The sequence below is a fragment of the Diplodia seriata genome (genome assembly GCF_021436955.1).
Source record: "Diplodia seriata strain FDS-637 chromosome Unknown scaffold_4, whole genome shotgun sequence".
In the NCBI taxonomy this organism is placed as follows: domain Eukaryota; kingdom Fungi; phylum Ascomycota; class Dothideomycetes; order Botryosphaeriales; family Botryosphaeriaceae; genus Diplodia; species Diplodia seriata.
This window is the reverse complement of record NW_027117311.1, coordinates 984224-1003902: the sequence shown is the minus strand read 5'-3', so window position 1 is coordinate 1003902 and position 19679 is coordinate 984224. Positions and strand designations below refer to the sequence as shown.

The window sequence follows — 19679 nt, the reverse complement described above, 5'->3', positions numbered from 1 at the left end:
ACCTGGATATGACTGCGCGGTGAGGCTAGTGGGACGAGAGCTGCGAGCTGGCGGCGTGGCACGGCGGGCGGTGGGTGGTCGCAGACGCGCGAATCCAAGCGCGCCCACGTCACGGCACGTATGTTTTGCGGCAGGCGCTCACAAAGAATACATTGAGCTGCCCGCAGGACCCTGGCCGGCGCCGCCGGAGCCAGTCACTGCCGCAGCACGCTGCCTGGGGCGCCGCCCACCCGCGCCTGCGCCTGCGCCTGCGCTGCTGCGCTGCTGCGCTGCTGGGCGCCGCGCTCCTCCTGCTGCCTGCGTGTGCCAACGGGCCTGCATTGCAACTGCACCCGATGCTGCTGCGGGCGGCGGGCGTCGCGCGGGCACAGGAGAGGCGGCGATTCTGCTGGAGATGCATCTCGCAGATCATGGCTTCTTGGCGCCTATCTCACTTTTTTGGACCCTGCCCTGTCAAAGACCACGGCACGATGCGAAAGGGACTAACACTACCCACGATGCCTCTCTCCTTTCACCTCCCCAGGACACCCGCCTTCCCTCAGCCCCGTCCTCCGCGGGACTGAGCTCCAATCCATCCCCGACTCCCTTCTCCCTGCTGCACCCGCGCCTCCCCTCGCCAGCGCCGCCGGCGTCCGTGTCTGCTCGGCCTCAGCCTCTTCCTCATTCGACCACCCGGCCTAACCTCGAGCCACGCAAGCCCTGTCCACTCGTTCTACCCGCCTCAGCACCCTCTCACGAGACCGGCCTGGTTCGACGTCATTGCCGTGTTTCCACCGGTCCCTCTCTCCACACGCCATGGCGCAGCAGACTCTTTCCATGGAGGCCCGGACAGGCCGTAGCAACCAGCGTGAGTGCCCTCACGAGACACCCGCCACCCCCCGCCGGCTGCGCACGGGTGCCCGCCGCCTTGAGCCCTCTTGCGCGCCCAGGTGCTGATTTTTGCGCTTTTTCGCCTTACAGGCTACGGTAGCAACGGAGAACGCCTTGTTGCTGGCGTTGTGCCCCTCTCCGCCGACAAGTACTACGTCCTCCTGATTCAATCCACCAGTCACAACAAGTGGGTCCTCCCGAAGGGCGGCTGGGAGACCGACGAAGCCACTGCGCAAGATGCAGCCTGCCGCGAGGCTTGGGAAGAGGCTGGCATTGTGTGCAAGATCACCTACGACCTCGGTGCCATCGATGAAAGACGCAGTCCTTCGCAGTTCACAAAAGAGGCGCCGCGCGCCAGCTACCAGTTCTTCGAGGCCACTGTCGAGCGCATGGAGAACCAGTGGCCTGAGGCGCACAAGAGAAATCGCAAGTGGTGCACCTACGCCGAAGCCGCCCAGGCGCTGAAGGACCGCCCCGAGCTACTCGCCGCTCTCAACAAATGTACCATGCACCGGTAGCCTTGAGCGAAGAGGCTTCCCGCACCCTCCTGAGCATTCCCGAAAGGCGCATTGCCTTGTGCAGCCGGGTGGCCCCTTCGTGCATGCGTAATCATATCCTCATATTGCATCTCCTTTGTTGAAGCATTCGGGTTTCGGTTCATGGCTCGACACCAAAATTTGGGGTACAGGTGGCATAGATTTGCTTTTCTCGTTCAGTTCGGCGTTCATGACACGGCTGCAGATGCTAGAAAAGAGCCGCCTGTTTAGGTTGGCGTGTCGTTGGAGCAATGATCTGGTCACTCGGCTCTCCACAACCTCCAACTCACAACGATGCTTCAGCCTTCGCCGAAGGCCATGTCTGCTTGAATGTCCAAGTCCAAGCGATGACCCACTGCCCTCTGGGTTTTGTGTGATGTGACCAATGTCTCGAGAACTCCTGGCGCCCAGCTCAACCGCGCTCTTGTTTTTGCTGGCTTTGGCCGAGCCCGCCAGACCATCGCCAAATGTGTAGGTTTCCGTTCCTGTATTTCCTTGGCTACTCCTTCACGTCAATTTCCAGCCCCTTTCTTACCCGATTCACATGCGCTCATGCAGGCGCCTCGAAACGCCAGAAGCGAATCCCAATCATCGCTTCGCTCGCCTGATGATCAAACGCCCCTTATATCGTTCAATTACGATCCTCGGCATGACTTCAGCCACACCTACGCTGTATGTCATTTAGACGGAAATAGTAGGTATGTCCATTTCGGGATAGTTGGCGAGTACGACGGCGAGAAGTATGAAGGATACGAACACCGAGAGTGGTATCAGATATTTTGAATATAGAATGCCGAACTTGTGCAAAGACGGCAAAGCAACATTTGAGCATGTCCTTCAGGGCTGTAGTCTGTAGATGTATGTCTGCCCATGATATTGCATCGAGACGTCTGTCAGAAAGATGCAGCTTTCTGCGTCGTCACAACGTTTACATAGCACTAGTTAGCAGCAAACTGAGACACTTGTCCCAAGTTCAACTCTCTGGACCTCTGGATGCGTGAACCGACGTCGACTGAACTTGGAATTAGGTGGAAGATGCTTGTAATGTGACGGGTACCATGTGCCTGCGACCGGGGTCCGATGCGCTAGTACCGATTCGGATTGGCGTGTTCGTAGGCGAGCAACACACAATCCCTCAGAAAAGTTCGAAGCGCACACCAAGGACGACAACCACGACCTCGCCCAGCCGACCCCCACCTCCTCCAAGGACGAAGATTCGACAGGAAGGTTAGTTACGACTGCATCGCTCCCGTTCCTACTACGCCGCGCATCAAGCACTGGAGTTTTGAAGCCGTACCGGAAGAGCGACCGACCTCCGCACATCAAAGACACGCGCACAGCATTGGGACTCCAGCGGCCCATCTGCTCTCACACCCGTCGTACTCTACTATGGATCGGGAGAGTAGTATTCGCTCGCGACGCTGGCTCGCAGTGCTTCTGGGACGCGTCACCGGGGTCGCGTGCGATGGTGCACAGTGGCCTTTCAAAATTCGGAATTCAAGACTCCAGTGCCTTGCATGCGCCGTCGACTCTGGAAACACCTGGACAACCCGCTGACGATTGAATTTGCAGTGATCTTCATCCTTCGCAACCATGGGGTAAATAAAGCTTGCATCACCACCCCCGCAATGGCTCTTGCTGACTTGTGTGCAGTATCTCTCGTGATTCTCGTCACAAGCGCGCCGCTACCGGTGCTAAGAGAGCATACTACCGCAAGAAGAGGTATGCATAACCCGATCGCCCCTAGTAACCATGTCTGACATGGCAAACAGGGCTTTCGAGAAGGGTCGCCAGCCCGCCAACACCCGTATCGGTGCCAAGCGTATCCACCTTGTCCGCACCCGTGGTGGCAACCGCAAGTTCCGTGCCCTCCGCCTCGACTCTGGCAACTTCTCCTGGGCCTCCGAGGGCATTGCCCGCAAGACCCGTGTCATCGTCGTCGCCTACCACCCGTCCAACAACGAACTTGTGCGCACCAACACCCTGACCAAGTCCGCCGTCGTCCAGATCGACGCTGCTCCTTTCAGGCAGTGGTACGAGGCCCACTACGGCACCGGCATCGGCCGCAGGAGGCAGGCCAAGACCGAGCAGGCTGAGGAGAAGAAGTCCAAGAGCGTCGAGAAGAAGCAGGACGCCCGCGTCAAGGCTTCCGGCAAGGTCGACAACGCCCTCGAGAGGCAGTTCGAGGCTGGTCGTCTGTACGCCGTCGTTGCCTCCAGGCCCGGCCAGAGCGGCCGTGTTGACGGCTACATCCTTGAGGGTGAGGAGCTTGCCTTCTACCAGCGTGCCATCAGGAAGTAGAGGATTGGCTGCTAGGCTGCGGGTTCTTTACGGTTTATGCGGGGTCAAAATTCGGTCAATGGGCATGTACGCAGGCTGCATGCTTTTTTGCAGCTAGCAATCAATATGGTATGAAAAAATGCCACTTCAAGATACCTGCCGCACCACTACCTTCTCTGCTTCGTGATTCATACTTTGAGCTTGTACGCCCTCATTGTCAACATCATCCCTCGGCACCTGGAATCTCAAGCCGCATCTCAAGCCGCTCAAATGCCTCCGTTTGCTCGACTAAGAGGCATAAGGTTTAGCTATTGTCTTGGTCACAGGATTTTGCGCTACGGGTGTGGCGCGCTACGCTGCCCATTTGCATGTCGATCATCGAAAGCTACCGCACCACTTTTTCGTTGCAGTGGTTGCCATAGGTTGTAGGTACTCCGGATAGCCGCGTTTTCACCGCTGCATATTCTGACCAATAATGGAGCTTAGTATGATCTTTTCTTCGGCGGTACGGACTGTGTGAAGGGCTAGCGTCAGCAAACAACGCCTTCAACTGACACCCAAATTGACTTACTGGGCAATCTGTCTGATCCAACGTGTTGAAGATAACGTCTCTATATCCGACCTTTACATCCTCGCCGACTTCTTTCTGCCACGTTAGGCTGTGCTTCAACCATTCTTCATCCAGTCTCTCCGGGAAGTCTTCTCTTGCATGGCTGCCTCGGCTCTCCTTCCGCTCAACGGCGCTCGCCACCGTTTGCACAGCGCACGTAAGCAAGTTGCGGGTCTCAAGCGTTTCGATGAGATCCGAGTTCCATATCATCGACTTGTCCTTCACCGCAACCCTTTCCTTGAAATTCTTCTCTACCGTTTTGACCTTTCCATATCCGGTTTCAAGAGACTTCCCAGTCCGGAAAACAGCCGCATCCGCCTGCATTACCTTCTGCATGTCGCCACGGATCTCGGCCGTTAGCTTATCCCCATCCGAAGCCAGGAGCGCATCGAGCTCGGAAATCGAATCCATGCCGATGTCTTCCGGGGCCTTCTCGTGCGGCATCCCCTTTTCGTGTCTGCTGGCGATGTGTATAGCGCACGCACGGCCGAACACGACAATGTCCAAAAGGGAGTTCGCGCCGAGCCTATTTGCACCATGGACGCTCACGCACGCCGCTTCACCCGCTGCGTACAGGCCCGGCACCGTGGATTCCTCCCCATTGGATGCGATATCGAGTACCTGTCCTTTGTAGTTCGTCGGGATGCCGCCCATGCAGTAATGGACAGTCGGCAGCACGGGAATTGGTTGCTTGGTGATGTCGATGCCGGCGAAGATGGACGCTGTTTCGGCAATGCCGGGTAGCCGCTCGAGGATAATATCGCGGGGGAGATGTGAGAGCTGTAGATGGATATGGTCACGATTCGGGCCGCAGCCTCTCCGCTCCAGGATCTCCATGTTCATCGCCCGTGAAACCACGTCGCGCGACGCGAGGTCCTTAGCCGTCGGCGCGTAGCGCTCCATAAAGCGCTCCCCTTCGCCGTTTAGCAGGTAGCCGCCCTCACCTCGCGCGCCCTCGGTGATCAACACGCCCGCACCGTAGATGCCGCTGGGATGAAACTGCACGAACTCCATGTCTTGCAGTGGCAAGCCCGCCCGCGCGACCATGGCGTTGCCGTCTCCGGTGCTGGTATGCGCGCTCGTCGCGGAGAAGTACGCTCTTCCGTAGCCTTGGTGCTCCGTTAGCAATAAGCAGCGGATACGGTCCGACCAGAACCATTTGAAAAGGAAGAAGAAAAAGCCACTGCTCCCCCCCTTCTGCCTATTCCCAAAAGAGAGACCAACCTACCTCCCGTCGCCAACACCGTATTTCTGGCGAACAAACGATGACACGTCCCATCCTCCATGCCCACGGCTGTCACGCCCACACATCTGCCCCCCACCATCATCAGATCCAGCGCAAAGTACTCGACCAGAAACCGGCACCCGTGCCTCAAGCTCTGCCCGTACAAGGTATGCAGCATCGCATGGCCCGTCCGGTCGCCCACGCACGCGGTGCGGTACGCCTGCCCGCCCTCGCCGTACCGCAGCGACTGGCCGCCAAGGGCGCGCTGGTAGATGGTGCCCGCGGCGGTGCGCGAGAAGGGCATGCCGTAGCGCTCGAGCTCGACCACGGCCGCCACCGCCTCGCGCGTCATGTACGCGACGGCGTCCTGGTCGCCCAGCCAGTCCGACCCCTTGACCGTGTCGTAGAAGTGCCAGCGCCAGTCGTCGGGCGTCACGTTGCCCAGGGCCGCGTTGATGCCGCCTTGCGCCGCGACAGTGTGGGAGCGTGTGGGGAACTAGTGGAGATGCAGGGAAAGGTTTAGAGAGTCGCATGTCGAGTATGGACATTGTCCTTTGAATGCCAAATGGGTTGGGGTGGAGGGGTTGGAGATGGTGCTATGCTCTTCTTTGAATTTACCAGTTTGGTCACGCATGCGGTGTTTAGCCCAGCTTCTGTAAGGCCGACGGCGGCGCGGAGGCCTGCTCCCCCAGCGCCAACGACAATGGCGCTGAATGTTTAGAGGATCGTCAGCGAGTTCTGCGTCTCCGAAGGGTGTGGAGCCAAAACGGGGAACGAACTCATAGTGGTGATCTATCACGGTTTGCTTAGTGATAGTAGCCATTGTCCGGCTACCGACAGCAACACGCTTGCTCGGAATCTGACGACCATGGCGGAAACTCAATCGCACAGAATGAAGAGCAGGAAGCCGCATGGTTACGTTAGCAGAGTCTGTCAGTTGCACTAAAAAGAAGAGAAATTGGATCCGTGAGCCATGATGACGAGTTCAGGGGCGTGAGAGGAAACGCTTTATGATGTGTGATCTAAGTGCTAGTGTATGTGAGTTCCCCGCATGGAAGAGCCTCTTTGGATGGGAAAGTGGACAGGGGGGGTGCCAGCAACCGAGGGAACTCAACTATGTGGGGATAGCGGTAGTCACCCTCTTTATTCCCGCTCGGATTGCCGAATCAGACTAATGCTATTTCGCGGCCTGCCCTTGACTCCGCCTGTCAATTGCGTACATTCCGGTCCCTGAGCGGCTGCTCCATGCGGCTAGAGAAAACCACCGTAACCCGTAACGTCTTGTGATGCGTCGATGGAGAATACAGCACTCCCCCAGCAGAGCGTGTATTTGCCTCATAATCTCCTCAAGCAGATCTTATTCATATCTTGCTCAGACAATCTTCCACTTCGCCAACCTCCCCACCGCCTCGCCTGCATTTCGCACGATGCAGAGACTCTCTTCATCTTTCTCCACCCCCATGCCCTCCACTAACTTCTTCAACAACACGTTACCCACTCCAGTCACCCTGCCCTCCCCCAGGTTGTAGTTGCCGGCCGTCACAAATCCAATCAAGTCCTCCTTATCCGGTACGGACGGATAATCCTTTCCACTGGCCTGGACATCTAACAAGCTGGCAGCTAGGAAAGCTTGCTGCACGCGTTCCGGAGCATCCGGTGCTGGCTTGCGAGGCAACTGCGCGGCCTTCTTCCTTGCACTTGACTTCGTTTGCGGGTCGGGGACAAGGGCCAGCCACCTCCGGCGCAAGTCGGCGTCTGCTGACGGGAGACGGTAGATGCGCGCGCAGTCAGTGGGAGCGCCCCGCCCGATGATAGTGATGCGGACATTCGTAAGAGCAAGGTCAGGGCTAGGGATCTCGTCGGTCTTGCGGGAGGATGTAGCTTCCTCTGCGAGGAAAGATGGGACTTGATAGAACGCAGGCTTAGTGTCCGATGCTGCATCCACTATACGCAGCGCATCCCAGTCACAAGCCCAGCCTTTGCCCACTTCACCTGTCCGGCCTTCTGCTAGTTTCAAGCTCTCCCACTGAACCCTCTTTCCTTTTGGTCGTCTCTCCCACTCCGCCTTCTTCTTCTCCGTTTCCCGTACATCCCATTCCTGCCCTGCCTTCGTGCCAGGGTAATCAACTGGAAAAAATGGAAGCCCGGCTTCAAACGCCAATTGCCTCTTCTGGTTTAATCCGCCAAAGCGTACGTTTGCGCCCGTGGAGAGCGGATAGTACATGAGCGAGTTCCAGATCGGGGAAACGCATTTCCACGGTAGGAAAATGGTCCATGTTCCGTTGCCTGGACCGGGAGTGCGCGAAGCGGATAGAAGAATCGGGATTGATGGATCTGTTGGAAGAGATTCGGGGTATGCCTTTGGCATTGCCGCGGTCTTCCGGCGATTGATCGACTTCTGACTGGGGAGAGTACGTGAGGCATCCAGGCGGTTCTTGCGCGTGAAAAGAGCTGAAGGGCCTTGCGTCCGATCTAGAGGCCAGCTGGCGCATGTGTTCACTAAACGGGAATGTGAGTCGCTGTCAGTGGGAAGCTGTACTGTACGAGGTGGATGGTGCAGCCTAGGATCCGATATTTCGAATCCTAGAACGGCATTGGGTGGGAGAGTGCCTATGTTGGTAACCGGGGCAAGCCTTTTCCATACGGCACCGGGGCTATCCTCCGCGTCATCCGCAGCAGTTGGCCATAGAACGCCACATAAGGCTTCGGTAGCCCCTGGCCCAGTTATCTCGATGCTTCCGATTTCCCATCGAAGGTCCTCCATAGTGACCGGTGGGTTTATTTTACGGATCGCATCCCACAGCTCAAGGAAAGCCGAGGGATGTATCCGTATCAAGACGTGTCTCCTGTCTTTCTCCTTGGGAACACCTTCAGTAGGACCGCCTTCCATTTCCACGTCCTCAGACTTCGGCTTTGCACACCATACGATCGTCACTGGTGCGATAGCCTTCTGAGGCCATCCGCCTTTATCGTACAGCCACCCCTCCCATGTCCTAGTCCCGTCTCTCCACTTCTGGCCTCGTTTGCCCCAATTGTCAACACCGAAATCTGTCAGCAACTTCTGGATGTGCGTCTCCGCTCCACTCAGACCAATAGTCGACATGTAGCTTGTATCCCAAGCCACAGCACCCCTCACCACGCTCGCTCTATGCGTCGACCGGTAGCACTTCATCGTCGGCGCCAATGGTATCGCGAAACGCCATAATGGCTCGAGGGCAGGCGTCATGTGTGCGCGCTTTGTGTGGAACATATGGGTTGGAAGCCACTGCTTGTTCAGCTGGCGCTTCCGAAACTTGGCCGGGGGAACTGGCGGATTCTTCGGATTCGAGGACTTGACGCGCGCTTTCCTGGTCTTGATGGCGTTCTCCGCCGGCGTTACGGAGACCTCCATACCATCCGCTTCTTTAGTCTCGCCCGCTGCTGTGCCATGTTCCTCTTTCTTCTTGCCCTTCTTCGCCCGGACCTTGCTCACGAAGCGTTGAAACTTCTTCGCGTTCTCCAGCCTCAGCCGCATGTGCCCGCTAGGCTTCCTCCTCCTTGCCGTCACCGTCGGCGTGTTGTCCTCGACCATCTCCCGCGCCGCCCGTGGACGGAGCCGCTTCGGCACACGCTTGACGTTGTGGCTCGCCGTTCTGCGGCGAAGCTCCTTGGGCACGCCCTGGAACGCCCGCGTCGTCAGACCCTGACGCGCCTTCTGCATGCCGCTCTCGAGCGCCTTGATCGCGTACTCGTGCGCCTTGACAAACTTGTCGACGTCGACCTCGCCGTTTCGGAAAGCTGTGCCTGTGCTCTGCGCCGCGATGGCGCGGGCGTCGCGCGTCTTTGCGCGCTTACGGTCGCGGCCATTCTGGCCTCCATGTTGCTTTGAAGAGGACGGTGGTTGCTTGCGTTTATCCGCCATGGTTGGTCGTTGGCGGCCGCAGCGCGAGCAGAATGGGTGGGTGCGGGGGGTTGAGGTTGCGGGGAACTATTGCTGTCGAAGTTGACAGGAAATTTCCTAAAGCGCGACAGGGATTCGCGCGGGCACGTGGAAAAGTGAAGTCATCGCAACCCCATCCAAAGCTTGGACGGCTATCCCCCGACCAACTTCTAGCAGAATCACATCATACCTCTCTCCTCCGAGCTCCTCAGCTCCCCTGTTGGTCAACGACCTCTTTGACCACTCGCTGTGTTTTTCCCCGCCATTGACCAGCGAACGCGACATCCTCCGAAGACTAGCAAGAAAACGAACCACCAGCGCAACCCTCTAAAACAACTACCGCCTCACCCCTTCCTCCCCCTCATCAGGGGGATCCCTCACTTGCTCTCGTACCGACCCAACAACAAAAACCATGGCGAAGGACAAATCCCTCAATCCCGTTGCCGCGCAGCACAAGGCCGACAAGCAGCGCGCACTCAAGAAGAACAAGGCCAACGTGGCGGCGCAGCGCAACGACCGATTGGCCAAGCGCAACCCGGAGCGACTACAGCGGCAGATCGACGACCTCAAGGGCGCCGAGGAGCGCGGCGAGCCGCTGCGGCCCCGCGACCGCGAGACGCTGAACAACCTCGAAAAGGAAGTGCGTGCGATCCGCAAGGCGCGCGAGGCGCTGGGCGACCACGCGCCGACATTTGGTGGGGGTGGGCGAGGGGGCAGAGAGGGCGGCGGCGGCAGGGGGAGAGGGGGTGGTGTGCTGGGGAAGCGAAGGAGGGACGGCAGGGGACATGACAACGATGAAGGGAGCGAGAGCAGCGAGACGGACGAGGATGTGAGGGATATACCCATGCCGCGTGACACGCCGCCCCCGATTCCGCGTAAGTCGAGGAGAGGCGGCGCACCACCGCCGCAGGACGAGAAGTCTGCTGCAAGAGACGGGCCGCACCCGCTGCCTGCGAGGCCCGGAGCCGGTACGGCGGCGGCAGCCCCGGCGGCTGAAGCGAAGACGGTATACAGCGCCGCGCCCGTACACCGCGACCTGCGGAAGGAGGCCTCGCGCTTTGTGCCGGCAGCTGTGGCCCAGAAGCTTGCGGCGGCGAAGGGACAGACTCCCGGGAAGTTGCTCGAGCCGGAGGAGCTTGATAGACTTGAGAAGCAGGGTTACGGGCAGAGGAAGGCCGAAATGGCTCAGGAGGGGATGCAGGATGCGGAACAAGCGGCTGAAGCAGCTGTGGAAGAGGCAGAGTACAGAATGATGAACGCAGCGGCAGGGGCTGGAGAAGACGTGGATATCGACGAGGAAGCGGCGAAGTTTGAGCAGGAGTTGAAACAAGTGGAGATGGAGGAGGTGGAGGACGAGGCATTTGCAGACTAGGAAAATCCTGATTTATCCCCCATAGCGGGTGACAAAAGAAAGTGCCCGCTTGCATCTGCCTTATGCAGATACTATATCGTTGAATTCAACTTATCGTCCTGGTAAGCTCAAAAGGCTAATTTCTTTTGTCGCCCGCTGTGCCCCTCCAGTTAATAGTGTCGCAAAGTAGTCAGAGTTGAACATGCGGAGGCAAAAAGGAACTATAAGGGACGGCCTCGTAAGTCGAGAAATACAAAGAGTACTGAGTGCCTTGACCAAGCATTTGCATCGAAGCTCACTCATCTTGCCCCTCTATCAGCGCGGTAACTCCTGTCTATTGATTATAAACCAGCTGATATAGCTAATTACGCACGCTCTGCCTGCCCTAAATACTTAAGAAGCGTGGAAATTAGCAAAAAGTATCCGTCCTCCATGGAAATGTTGTCATCCGTATAATGTCGTGTCTCCTAACCATCCTCTCTCATAAAATGCTTAGTAAAACCATGAACACATATGTCAGCGACTTAGCAACAGCAATTAACCCACACGCCCTCTCTGCTGTCATGTCATTGTACAGTCAGTCCTCATTGAACACTCTTTGCCTCATCAGCATAAGGCAAGCTTAGACCAATCTCCCCGAACGGTTCATCCTGCCTAGTGGAAACGCGCCCCAGGCTCGATAGGGTGAGCAAGTGCATGAATCCCTGGGCAGCAACAATGCTGCTAGTCGAATGCGGGGGAAGGATGTCTTCGAACAGGATCTCATTGATGCTCTCAACGGATTGCGACCCCTCTGCGGCGGCGGCGGCGGCATCATCCTCCTTTTGCTTGAGACTGTCGAAGATGAACATTCCGAAGTTCTCCATCTCCTTAGCGAAGGCAGTACGAGCGACCTGCGATTCGGTTGTAGTCTGGGTGTCAACCGCCGCAGCAGCTCCGTCCATCTCGAACTCATCATCCTCGCCGACAGCGACGCCTCCACCAAGGTCACCCAGCGTATCATCTCCCAATTCGTCAGCTTCGGAGCTGGGAAGAGGCTCAAGGTTGTGGTGACGGCCACGGCCATGGAGAGGGCTCTCGCTAATCCAGCGACCTCTGCGTCCGATAGAACTTAGTTGGCCGCCGATGGATCCGCCAGCAGAAGTCGAGATACCCGATCCACCAAAGCCCAGAGCGCGGCGGGCGCTGGGCGCCAGGGAAGAGTTGCGAACAGACGCCGTCACATTCCACGGGAACATCTGAGAGAGATCTCGCTCCTCCTGCTCCGATTGTGCTTCGCGAGCAGCCTCAACATCGTGCTCCTCTTCATCAACGTTGACGGGGCCACCATCCTCCATGTCGGTGTCACCGCGGCCAACCTCTTCCTCCTCCGAGCGCGGACGAACACGCCTGCCATCTCCATCTGACTTGTCTTGCTCATCGGCACTCTGATGTGCACGTTTCTTCTTGGCCCCCTTTCGGACGATGCCAAGGGAAAGCAGTAGTGCGTCGCCGCGGAACTGGTCGAGTGGTCCGGCAAGGCCAGTGTTACCCACAATAGCACCTACGCCTCCAAGACCCAGGCCGAGGACCCAGTATTCAGCGTTCCTTTTAGCCAGCATTTTCGCATTATTGGCATGCTTCTGCTTCTTCACCTCAAGCATATTGTCGACGTAGCCATTCATCCAGCCAGCAAGGTCCGCATTGCGAAGCTCCATAGTCTCATCCATCGGAATGATTCGGCGCTTAGGTTGACGACGGATGGGAGCCTGGATGACGGATGACGACTCGATGGCTTCTTCTTCGTTCTCCCGGTGTTCGGAAGCAGAGCTAAGGCGGCCATGGGCGGAAGGAAATGGCTCATCCTCAGGAAGGAGGTCCAATTCGTCATCATCGCCGATAGGTATATTGATGTCCATTTGCTCATCATACTGGACTCAATATCAGCAGTGAGGAGCTTACCCAATTCTCAAAGTAGGACTTACACCGGGTCCAAGTTGCTGGGCTTCCTCATGCTCTTGTCGAACACGCGCACTTGCAGCAGAGCTACTCGGAAAAACCACGCCCCTGCCCAGCAAACCAGGCCTCGTCCCACTGAGAGGCGTCCTGTGGAGCTTGTCTGCAGACGCATGCTCAACGAGGTTTCCCTCTTCATCGAAGCCAAAGTCCACTCCAGGCTCGAAGCCTTCTTCCTCTACGTTCAGGACGCTTCCACCCGGAACCCTTGTACCCGGACCCTCATCGCCCGGCACGACGAACCCACCAATTCCACTGAAGCCACCGCTGTCAGAACTTGGCACTTGGATGCCGAAGACTGAGCCACGATTTTGATCCTCCAGCGAGATGCTGCGGCGTGGGCTACGTGAGTGGCGAAGCGACGACAAGCTGCTGGATCGAGTAAGGGATGGAGGCTCCAGGTCTGAGCCGTCTAGATCGAGAGGTGCGAGAGCGAAATCAGGCAGGTACGACGGATCGTCCTCAAGGACGAGTTGGTCAGGCCTAATTGAGCAGTCAGTGAGATCCGCATGAAGCAGGCGTCTTCACCTGCACAACTCTCATACCTCGTACGCCCAACCTCAGGGTCAAGCTCAATGTTCTTGGTTACTGTCACCAATGCCGCGCGGATATTGTTCTGCGTGCTCTGTGCGTCGGCTAGGACGTAGCTGCACTGCTGAGAGTAGACTCGGGTGACGCCATAGCTGCAGTGCCGGTGTCAGCGCACTTCACTTGCAGGTAATCGTACCGAAGGATATCAGCTCACAGAAGACTACTCTGGAGACGAAGAGCGAGCGGGACTTCCGGCTCAAGGATGGTTTCGCACGCCTTCGGGACGTCGACATTGAGGATGGCCTTGCGAGTCACCTTTTTCGTGGTGGTAGATTTGGAGCCCAGAGTCGCGACCAGCCTGCGCTTGTGAGTAGATGAACGCTGACGAGCTACGCACGAATATCACAAACCAGACGGTCGCGACGCCATACTTGCGGCTTGTGAGCACTGTCGCGTCTGTCAGTGGAATCTCGACAAGCACGCCGAAAGCAAGCTCACCTTCGTGACTGTAGAACATTGTGAATACACTTTACAACATGCCGCAACTGGGGTGATGAGAAGAGAAAGAAGAAAGTGAAGGGCCTGCGCGTCGAGCTGGGCGAGAGAGAAGCTGTCGGCGCGCCGGTGAAAAGGCGGCGTTGAGGAGGAGGCAGATCGGAGGCTCTGAAGGAAAGGAAAGAAGGAAAGAGGGTCGCGACTTGCACGCGCCTGAGGCGCCCACGCCACTAACCAACACCTCCGAATTATTCGACTCAAAAGTGAAGTCCGTCCGAAGGATACATGTGACCAATTACCCTGGCGAACGCTTCTGAGGGTGCATTGGGTACATGAAGTAGCCACTTGACTTTTTTTTTGCGTTCACTTCAATCATCACGGCTCTCTTCCAAGCTCGCAAAGTGCCACCGTTCTTATGCTATGCTGGGAGTAAACGGAATCTATGGACCCGTCGCGCTATGCCTCGTAACTCATACAGTCCACCGTCTAAGACCCTCATCCAAACGTCGGAGAAGATAAGCCTAAGGTCGAGATATCACTGGGATTGGAGTGGTTCAAGCGATAGGCTTGGTCTTCTCCGCTTCCGCAATATCTTCCTTGCTGGGGATGCCCACGGCGCGGTAGAGCAGGATCAAGGCGGAGTGACTCTGACCTAAGGAAAGTCAGCGCACGTCTTCTCAGTCACGTCTCAATGTACTTACCACCACCAGACAAGGTCTCAATCCTGTCATAGTCCACCTCGGAGACCTTGTCGTCGTTGAACCACCACCACTTGCCATCTTCCTCCTCTCGCTTGCCGGTTACCGGGTCCTGCTGGCCTTCCTTCTTGACGAAAGACGTGTAATGGCCACTGTCAGCCGTAGCACCTTGGTGAGTGATGACTCCACGAAGCTCGTACAGCCCAGTCTTGTTGCAAGAGTCGTCAGCGAGAAGCTTTCCATCCACAAGGTCAAGCAGCTCCTTCTTCGCCTTCAAAATCGAGGCGGCACGCTCAGCCTCGATCTGAGCATCTGTCTTGTACTCCACGTCTTGCATCTCAACATCGGCGCTACTAGATGCTTTTTTCTGTGACTCCTTCTTCTCCTTAGCAAGGTCCTTCTCGCTTGCAGGCCCTTTGCCTTTGCCTTTCAAGTCCGCCGATTCTTCGACATCCTCGCCCTTCTGGATGCGCTTTCTCCGCTTCCTGGCGCGCTCAACATCTTCCTCCTCCTTCCTGATTTCCCTAATCTTGTCGCGGACGGGGATGAGCAGCTTCTTCAGATCCTCAGAGCAGAACTCGACGGCATCAAGCTCCTGAGGAAATGTGACCTTGCGCATGATCTTGGCCTTCTTGCTCGTGTCTTTTCGCCAGTCAAAGCGCATGAAGTGGACGGGAAGATACTTAGGAAGCCTCGCGATGCGGGAAGTCTTCGTGTACATCGAGTTGCGACCGAGGATTTCCGAGTTCTTCTCAATCTTCTCTTGCATGCCTGCGGCGAGACCCTCGCGGAGGTGGTTCACATCGGCTGTGATGTGGCAGTTCAGCTTAAGGAAAGTATCCTCGCCCTTGATTGGCTGCTCGCCGCCATCCTTGGCAGCTTGCTCGTCGCACTCCATAACCGACTCGAATTTGCCAGAAAGGTATCTGTCCACGAAAGAGTCGGTGGCCTGCTCAGACGCATCGCTGGCCTTCAGTTTCTGGCGGAGCTGCGTGACAATTTGTGACCAGGCTTCCTCAGCATCCTGCTGGGCATATCCGTGACCATCTTTGGCCCTCTGTGCGAACTGAGGGAAGGCGGTCCGTAGCGCGTTGAGAAACATCATGGGAGGAAAACCCTCTTGGGTCTCGGACATTTGCTTGAACAGGTCGCGCAGGGACTCGGTAAGGTCGGAGGACGCTCCCAGGCCTCCCAGGCCGAAGGCTCTGAAATCGCTGGGGCCGGCGTCGCCGGAAGCACTGTTTCACGTCAGCACGCGTGCGTGATGTGTAATCCCTATGGGTGGACTACCTTGGCTTGTACTTGACCAGCTCATCCCTCAGCTCCGGGATGGCTTTCAGAGTCTGCAAGGTAGAGTTCATGTAGCAAGTGTTTCCGAGGTTTTGGAGACCAGCAGGTATCGCGCCGGCTGACTGGGCGGCTTCAGCCTCGGTCATGTCTTCAAGGAAGCGGATTTTCTCCTTAGGACGCTCGATCTGACCCTTGGCATCTCCGGAAGGCGTGCCCATCATCATGAAGGTGTGACCGGCCTTGACCTTGAGCTTCGACAGATCAGTGTCATCCTTGAGCTGGCCACCCTTGACCAGAATCTTCTGGCGCTCGGGCTCGACACCGGTCAGGGAGAACAACTGGAACTTGAAGGTCTCGCCGGTACTTGAGGGGTCGAGCTCGACATCGTATTTCTTTCCTTGGTGCTTAACAACCACTGTGGCGCAAGTCAGCGGAGTCGGTACTATGCGAGAGCCAGTGCGGCCCTTCTACTGAGCTGAGAGCATCAAGGCAGCAAGTCCGATGTGCAAAAGTGCCCGAATGGTTCGCACAGCTTGTATGGATGAATGGTATGAGGTCCGACGGGGGTGATGCGCCACGGTACTCATGACGATGGCGGATGGGGCGGGGCATCGTACCTGGAATGGACTCCATTTTAGCTGCTGGACGATGGGTAGAAAGGTGGTCGATAGGGTCGCGGAGATTCGCCCCGGGAGGAGGTTGACAGCAAAGGGCAGAGCGAGCGGCGAAAGCAGTGGATGGAATGTCCTGGATAGAGTTGCCCGGCGATTAGCTCACCGCGCCAAGCCAAGCTGCGGGCTGCTGGGGCAGCACCGGGCCGGAGTATCTTCGGAAGCCCAGACAGGCCCGCACCTGCCGCGCATCACCGCCCAAGGGCCCCCGCCTCACCACATCATACCCCCAGGTCTAGGGAGCTCCTCCGTACTGCCAGCCCAAGCTCCCACCCAACCCTCCGCAATCGCCTTGGTTCCGCCTCCGGTTGCGCCCCGTCAAGATGGTAACCCTACCTTCCGCATCCTCCGGATCCGTCGCCCCAGCTCGCTGATGCCTTGCGGTAGTCGCAATCTCTCCGGCCGTACCTCCAATGCGTCCGCTCCTCGCTCACCGCGGCGCTTTCGCTCTCTAACTTCGCCTCGCAAGCCTCGGAACGCCACAACGTCCCCGAGATCGAGGCCCAGTCGTCACCCGAAGTCCTCCTGAACCCTTTGACCGTTTCCCGCAATGAGAACGAGCGCGTCTTCATCGAGCCGAGTATCAACTCCGTGAGAATCAGCCTCAAGATTAAGCAGGCGGACGAGATTGAGCATATCCTGGTCCACAAGTTCACGCGGTTCTTGACCCAGAGAGCCGAATCGTTCTTTATTCTGCGGAGGAAGGCCATTAAGGTGCGCCGGTTGCCCCTGGTTGGGCTCAAGGCGGTGGAGCTGACGTCTCTTAGGGATACGACATTTCGTTCTTGATCACGAACTTCCACACCGAAGAGATGCTGAAACACAAGCTGGTTGACTTCATCATTCAGTTCATGGAGGAGGTCGATAAGGAGATTTCGGAAATGAAGCTCTTCGTAAGTGGCTCCGAGGGGTGTGGCTGAAGCCTACTCTCCCGTAGCTGTTGGCCAATCCGCGAGCATGAACTAATTTTCGGGGCAGTTGAACGCTAGAGCGCGTTTCGTTGCCGAGTCTTTCTTGACTCCTGTATGTATTCAGTTGTTTACCCGCCAAGGAATCGCACTGATCAGATCTACAGTTCGACTGAGGAGTTCGATAATAATGCGAAGAGGTGTGCCTACAATAAAGTTGGCCACTTTTGACAGCCTACAGAGGGTGCAGGGCGTTGTGGGCAGAAACCAGGCTCAGCCATCGAGCCTATCGACAATTTCAGCGGATCCAGTGCAGCAAGCCCGTTGATGTGATGTTGCATGAATAAAAGAGAATTACCGGCCATAGAATCGAGCGAACACATGAATCTTCATAATTGGTACAACACGTTCCTGGTATTCCTGCGCATCAACGTCTCATTGTCGCTGTAACTCCTAATCGCATTTCTCACGGATTGGCACACAATGCAGAGCAAGATATTGCCTCTAGGACTTGATTGGCCTGAATATCGAAGTCGGAATTAGGCCGATAAATCCCATCAATGGCCACTTCTCAAATCAACATCTTACAGGGAGATGCAACCATTGGCACTGTTCTCGACGAAGATACCACCGTAGATCTGGCCCTCCTTGAAGTTGCTCTCCTGGAAACCGCTGTTGACGACGTCATCGGTGCCGGTCGGCTTCTTGAGAATACCAATCTGGAACTGGCCGGCGCCGGAGTTGTCGTTGGTGAAGGGGCCACCCGCCTCCTCGAGCGGCTCCTCATTCTTCGAGGTGTAGATGGTGAGGGTGCTGATTCAATGTTAGGCAAAGCATCTCTTGAAAGCAGCACGCGCAAATGAAGATTGCGAGTCGAACGAGTGTAAAATGCTTACTTAGCGACGTAATCCAGGGTCAGGGCGAAGTTTTGCCAGTTGGTGAAGTCGATGGGGGTGGACCAAAGGAGGTTGGAGTCGCGGCCGAGGAGCTGCCAGGACAGCTTGTCAGTGCCGTTGGTGCCGATGCGGTGGCCGGTGTTGAAGTTGAACTGGTTGGCGCTGTAGTCGGCGGCCTCGTGCCAGACGTTCTAGGAAGAGTAATAAAGGAACCAAGGTCAGCCTGGGTTTCCATATCTCGAGACGACCTCCCCCTTTCAGATTCATTTTCTCTTGTCTCCCTCTCTTTGCCGTTCTTTTGGGGTTGGGAAAGTCAAAAGGGCTTACCAGATACTCGTGGCTCAGGTTCAGCGGCTTCTCCCAGTCCTGCTTGACGCTCCAGTGCAACGTGACGACACCGCTGTCGGACGTATCATTGGCGCTGTCGGCGGCGAACTGAAGGCCTGCGCGGCGGAAGCCGTACTGCTTCTGGAAGATGGAGTCATCATTGATGGTCACCTCGATCGGCCTGTGTTCCGGGGCGCCGTCGAACTTGGACGCCAGCGTGCCCTGGGGTTCTTCGAGGATCTGCGACCAAGTGACGTTGTTGCCCTTGACGTAGTCAGGGTTGAAGATGTCATTAGCGACGTCGAACGAGGTCAGCGTCGCGTTGGTCGGCACCCGGCCGTCGAGCAGGATCGGGCACTGCGGAGTCGCCGTGGTGTTAATCTGGCGGTGGCGCGTGTTACTGTAGGCCGGCCGATAGCCGACGGAGCGGTAGGGCGAGGGCGCCGCAAGGGAGGTGCACGCCAGCGTAGTGAGGAGGACGAGAAGCGAAGACATTTTGTGTTCCTGTGGTAAGGGTAAAGAATGGACAAAGCTTCAAGCTTATGCGGAGAAAGAGAATAGAAGTTCAGCTGCTTAGCAGTCTAAAGAACGAAAGGATGGAGGTGGCACAGAGCTGGGTGGGTATGGGAAGCACGTTTATATTATAGGTTTGTCTAGAACGGGGACGACTCAGACTGACTCTTGTCCATGATGGGAGGATATGAAGTAGACCGGAAAGCTCCCGTCCGACCAACCGTGAAGCGAAATCGTAACGGGACGGTGAACAAGCATCCTACATCTACCGCCTGGTAGGTGGTTATTACCAAGAAGGCGTGATCCGCGATGTTGCCGGTCGGGCTCCACCAATCTCCAATGGACGTGAGTCCGAACAAACTTTAGCGTGGGGTCCTTATGCGGCGGCTAATAAACAGTACGGTCCGGTTGCCGCCGGCAATTTATCTCTTACCCTGCAAATGCAATTGCGCAGATGCGCGCCAGGGATTGTTCTGTTTCACTTGGCTCGCCGCCTACGAGAAGAGTTGAGCTGCCAGCTGGAAGCAGCCCATCCACGTGACTGTGCGGGCTGCCGTTCCGGTT

At 57.0% G+C, this 19679-nt stretch overlaps 9 protein-coding genes across 9 annotated transcripts; 4 read left to right on the top strand and 5 right to left on the bottom strand.

The window, feature by feature from the left end:
- Positions 1-795: 795 nt before the first annotated feature.
- SLS55_004160 (uncharacterized protein) lies at positions 796-1388 on the top strand (the record flags this gene model as incomplete). The annotated part of the gene is made up of 2 exons (XM_066775619.1): positions 796-847; positions 961-1388. 2 exons carry the CDS (start codon positions 796-798, stop codon positions 1386-1388), a joined length of 480 nt encoding a protein of 159 aa, XP_066633500.1.
- A 1611-nt stretch (positions 1389-2999) lies between these two features.
- RPS8A (40S ribosomal protein eS8) lies at positions 3000-3707 on the top strand (the record flags this gene model as incomplete). Its single annotated transcript, XM_066775618.1, has 3 exons — positions 3000-3004; positions 3060-3128; positions 3179-3707. 3 exons carry the CDS (start codon positions 3000-3002, stop codon positions 3705-3707), a joined length of 603 nt encoding a protein of 200 aa, XP_066633499.1.
- A 461-nt stretch (positions 3708-4168) lies between these two features.
- On the bottom strand, positions 4169-6155 carry SDH1_1 (succinate dehydrogenase flavoprotein subunit; the record flags this gene model as incomplete). Its single annotated transcript, XM_066775617.1, has 4 exons — positions 4169-4198; positions 4258-5405; positions 5606-5983; positions 6140-6155. 4 exons carry the CDS (start codon positions 6153-6155, stop codon positions 4169-4171), a joined length of 1572 nt encoding a protein of 523 aa, XP_066633498.1.
- A 738-nt stretch (positions 6156-6893) lies between these two features.
- On the bottom strand, positions 6894-9422 carry POP1 (Ribonucleases P/MRP protein subunit pop1; the record flags this gene model as incomplete). The annotated part of the gene is made up of 1 exon (XM_066775616.1): positions 6894-9422. One exon carries the CDS (start codon positions 9420-9422, stop codon positions 6894-6896), a length of 2529 nt encoding a protein of 842 aa, XP_066633497.1.
- Positions 9423-9852: 430 nt separating this feature from the next.
- Positions 9853-10812, top strand: SLS55_004156 (uncharacterized protein; the record flags this gene model as incomplete). The annotated part of the gene is made up of 1 exon (XM_066775615.1): positions 9853-10812. One exon carries the CDS (start codon positions 9853-9855, stop codon positions 10810-10812), a length of 960 nt encoding a protein of 319 aa, XP_066633496.1.
- A 563-nt stretch (positions 10813-11375) lies between these two features.
- rec8 (R8 protein) lies at positions 11376-13834 on the bottom strand (the record flags this gene model as incomplete). The annotated part of the gene is made up of 5 exons (XM_066775614.1): positions 11376-12701; positions 12756-13269; positions 13332-13469; positions 13532-13675; positions 13728-13834. The coding sequence occupies 5 exons, from the start codon at positions 13832-13834 to the stop codon at positions 11376-11378; spliced, it is 2229 nt and encodes a 742-aa protein (XP_066633495.1).
- A 532-nt stretch (positions 13835-14366) lies between these two features.
- Positions 14367-16433, bottom strand: UBP6 (deubiquitinating enzyme; the record flags this gene model as incomplete). The annotated part of the gene is made up of 4 exons (XM_066775613.1): positions 14367-14464; positions 14514-15748; positions 15801-16215; positions 16418-16433. 4 exons carry the CDS (start codon positions 16431-16433, stop codon positions 14367-14369), a joined length of 1764 nt encoding a protein of 587 aa, XP_066633494.1.
- Positions 16434-16794: 361 nt separating this feature from the next.
- Positions 16795-17555, top strand: ARC19 (Arp complex subunit; the record flags this gene model as incomplete). The annotated part of the gene is made up of 5 exons (XM_066775612.1): positions 16795-16797; positions 16859-17185; positions 17239-17364; positions 17450-17494; positions 17547-17555. 5 exons carry the CDS (start codon positions 16795-16797, stop codon positions 17553-17555), a joined length of 510 nt encoding a protein of 169 aa, XP_066633493.1.
- A 408-nt stretch (positions 17556-17963) lies between these two features.
- SLS55_004152 (uncharacterized protein) lies at positions 17964-19097 on the bottom strand (the record flags this gene model as incomplete). Its single annotated transcript, XM_066775611.1, has 3 exons — positions 17964-18192; positions 18276-18466; positions 18603-19097. The coding sequence occupies 3 exons, from the start codon at positions 19095-19097 to the stop codon at positions 17964-17966; spliced, it is 915 nt and encodes a 304-aa protein (XP_066633492.1).
- Between the last annotated feature and the right edge of the window lie 582 nt (positions 19098-19679).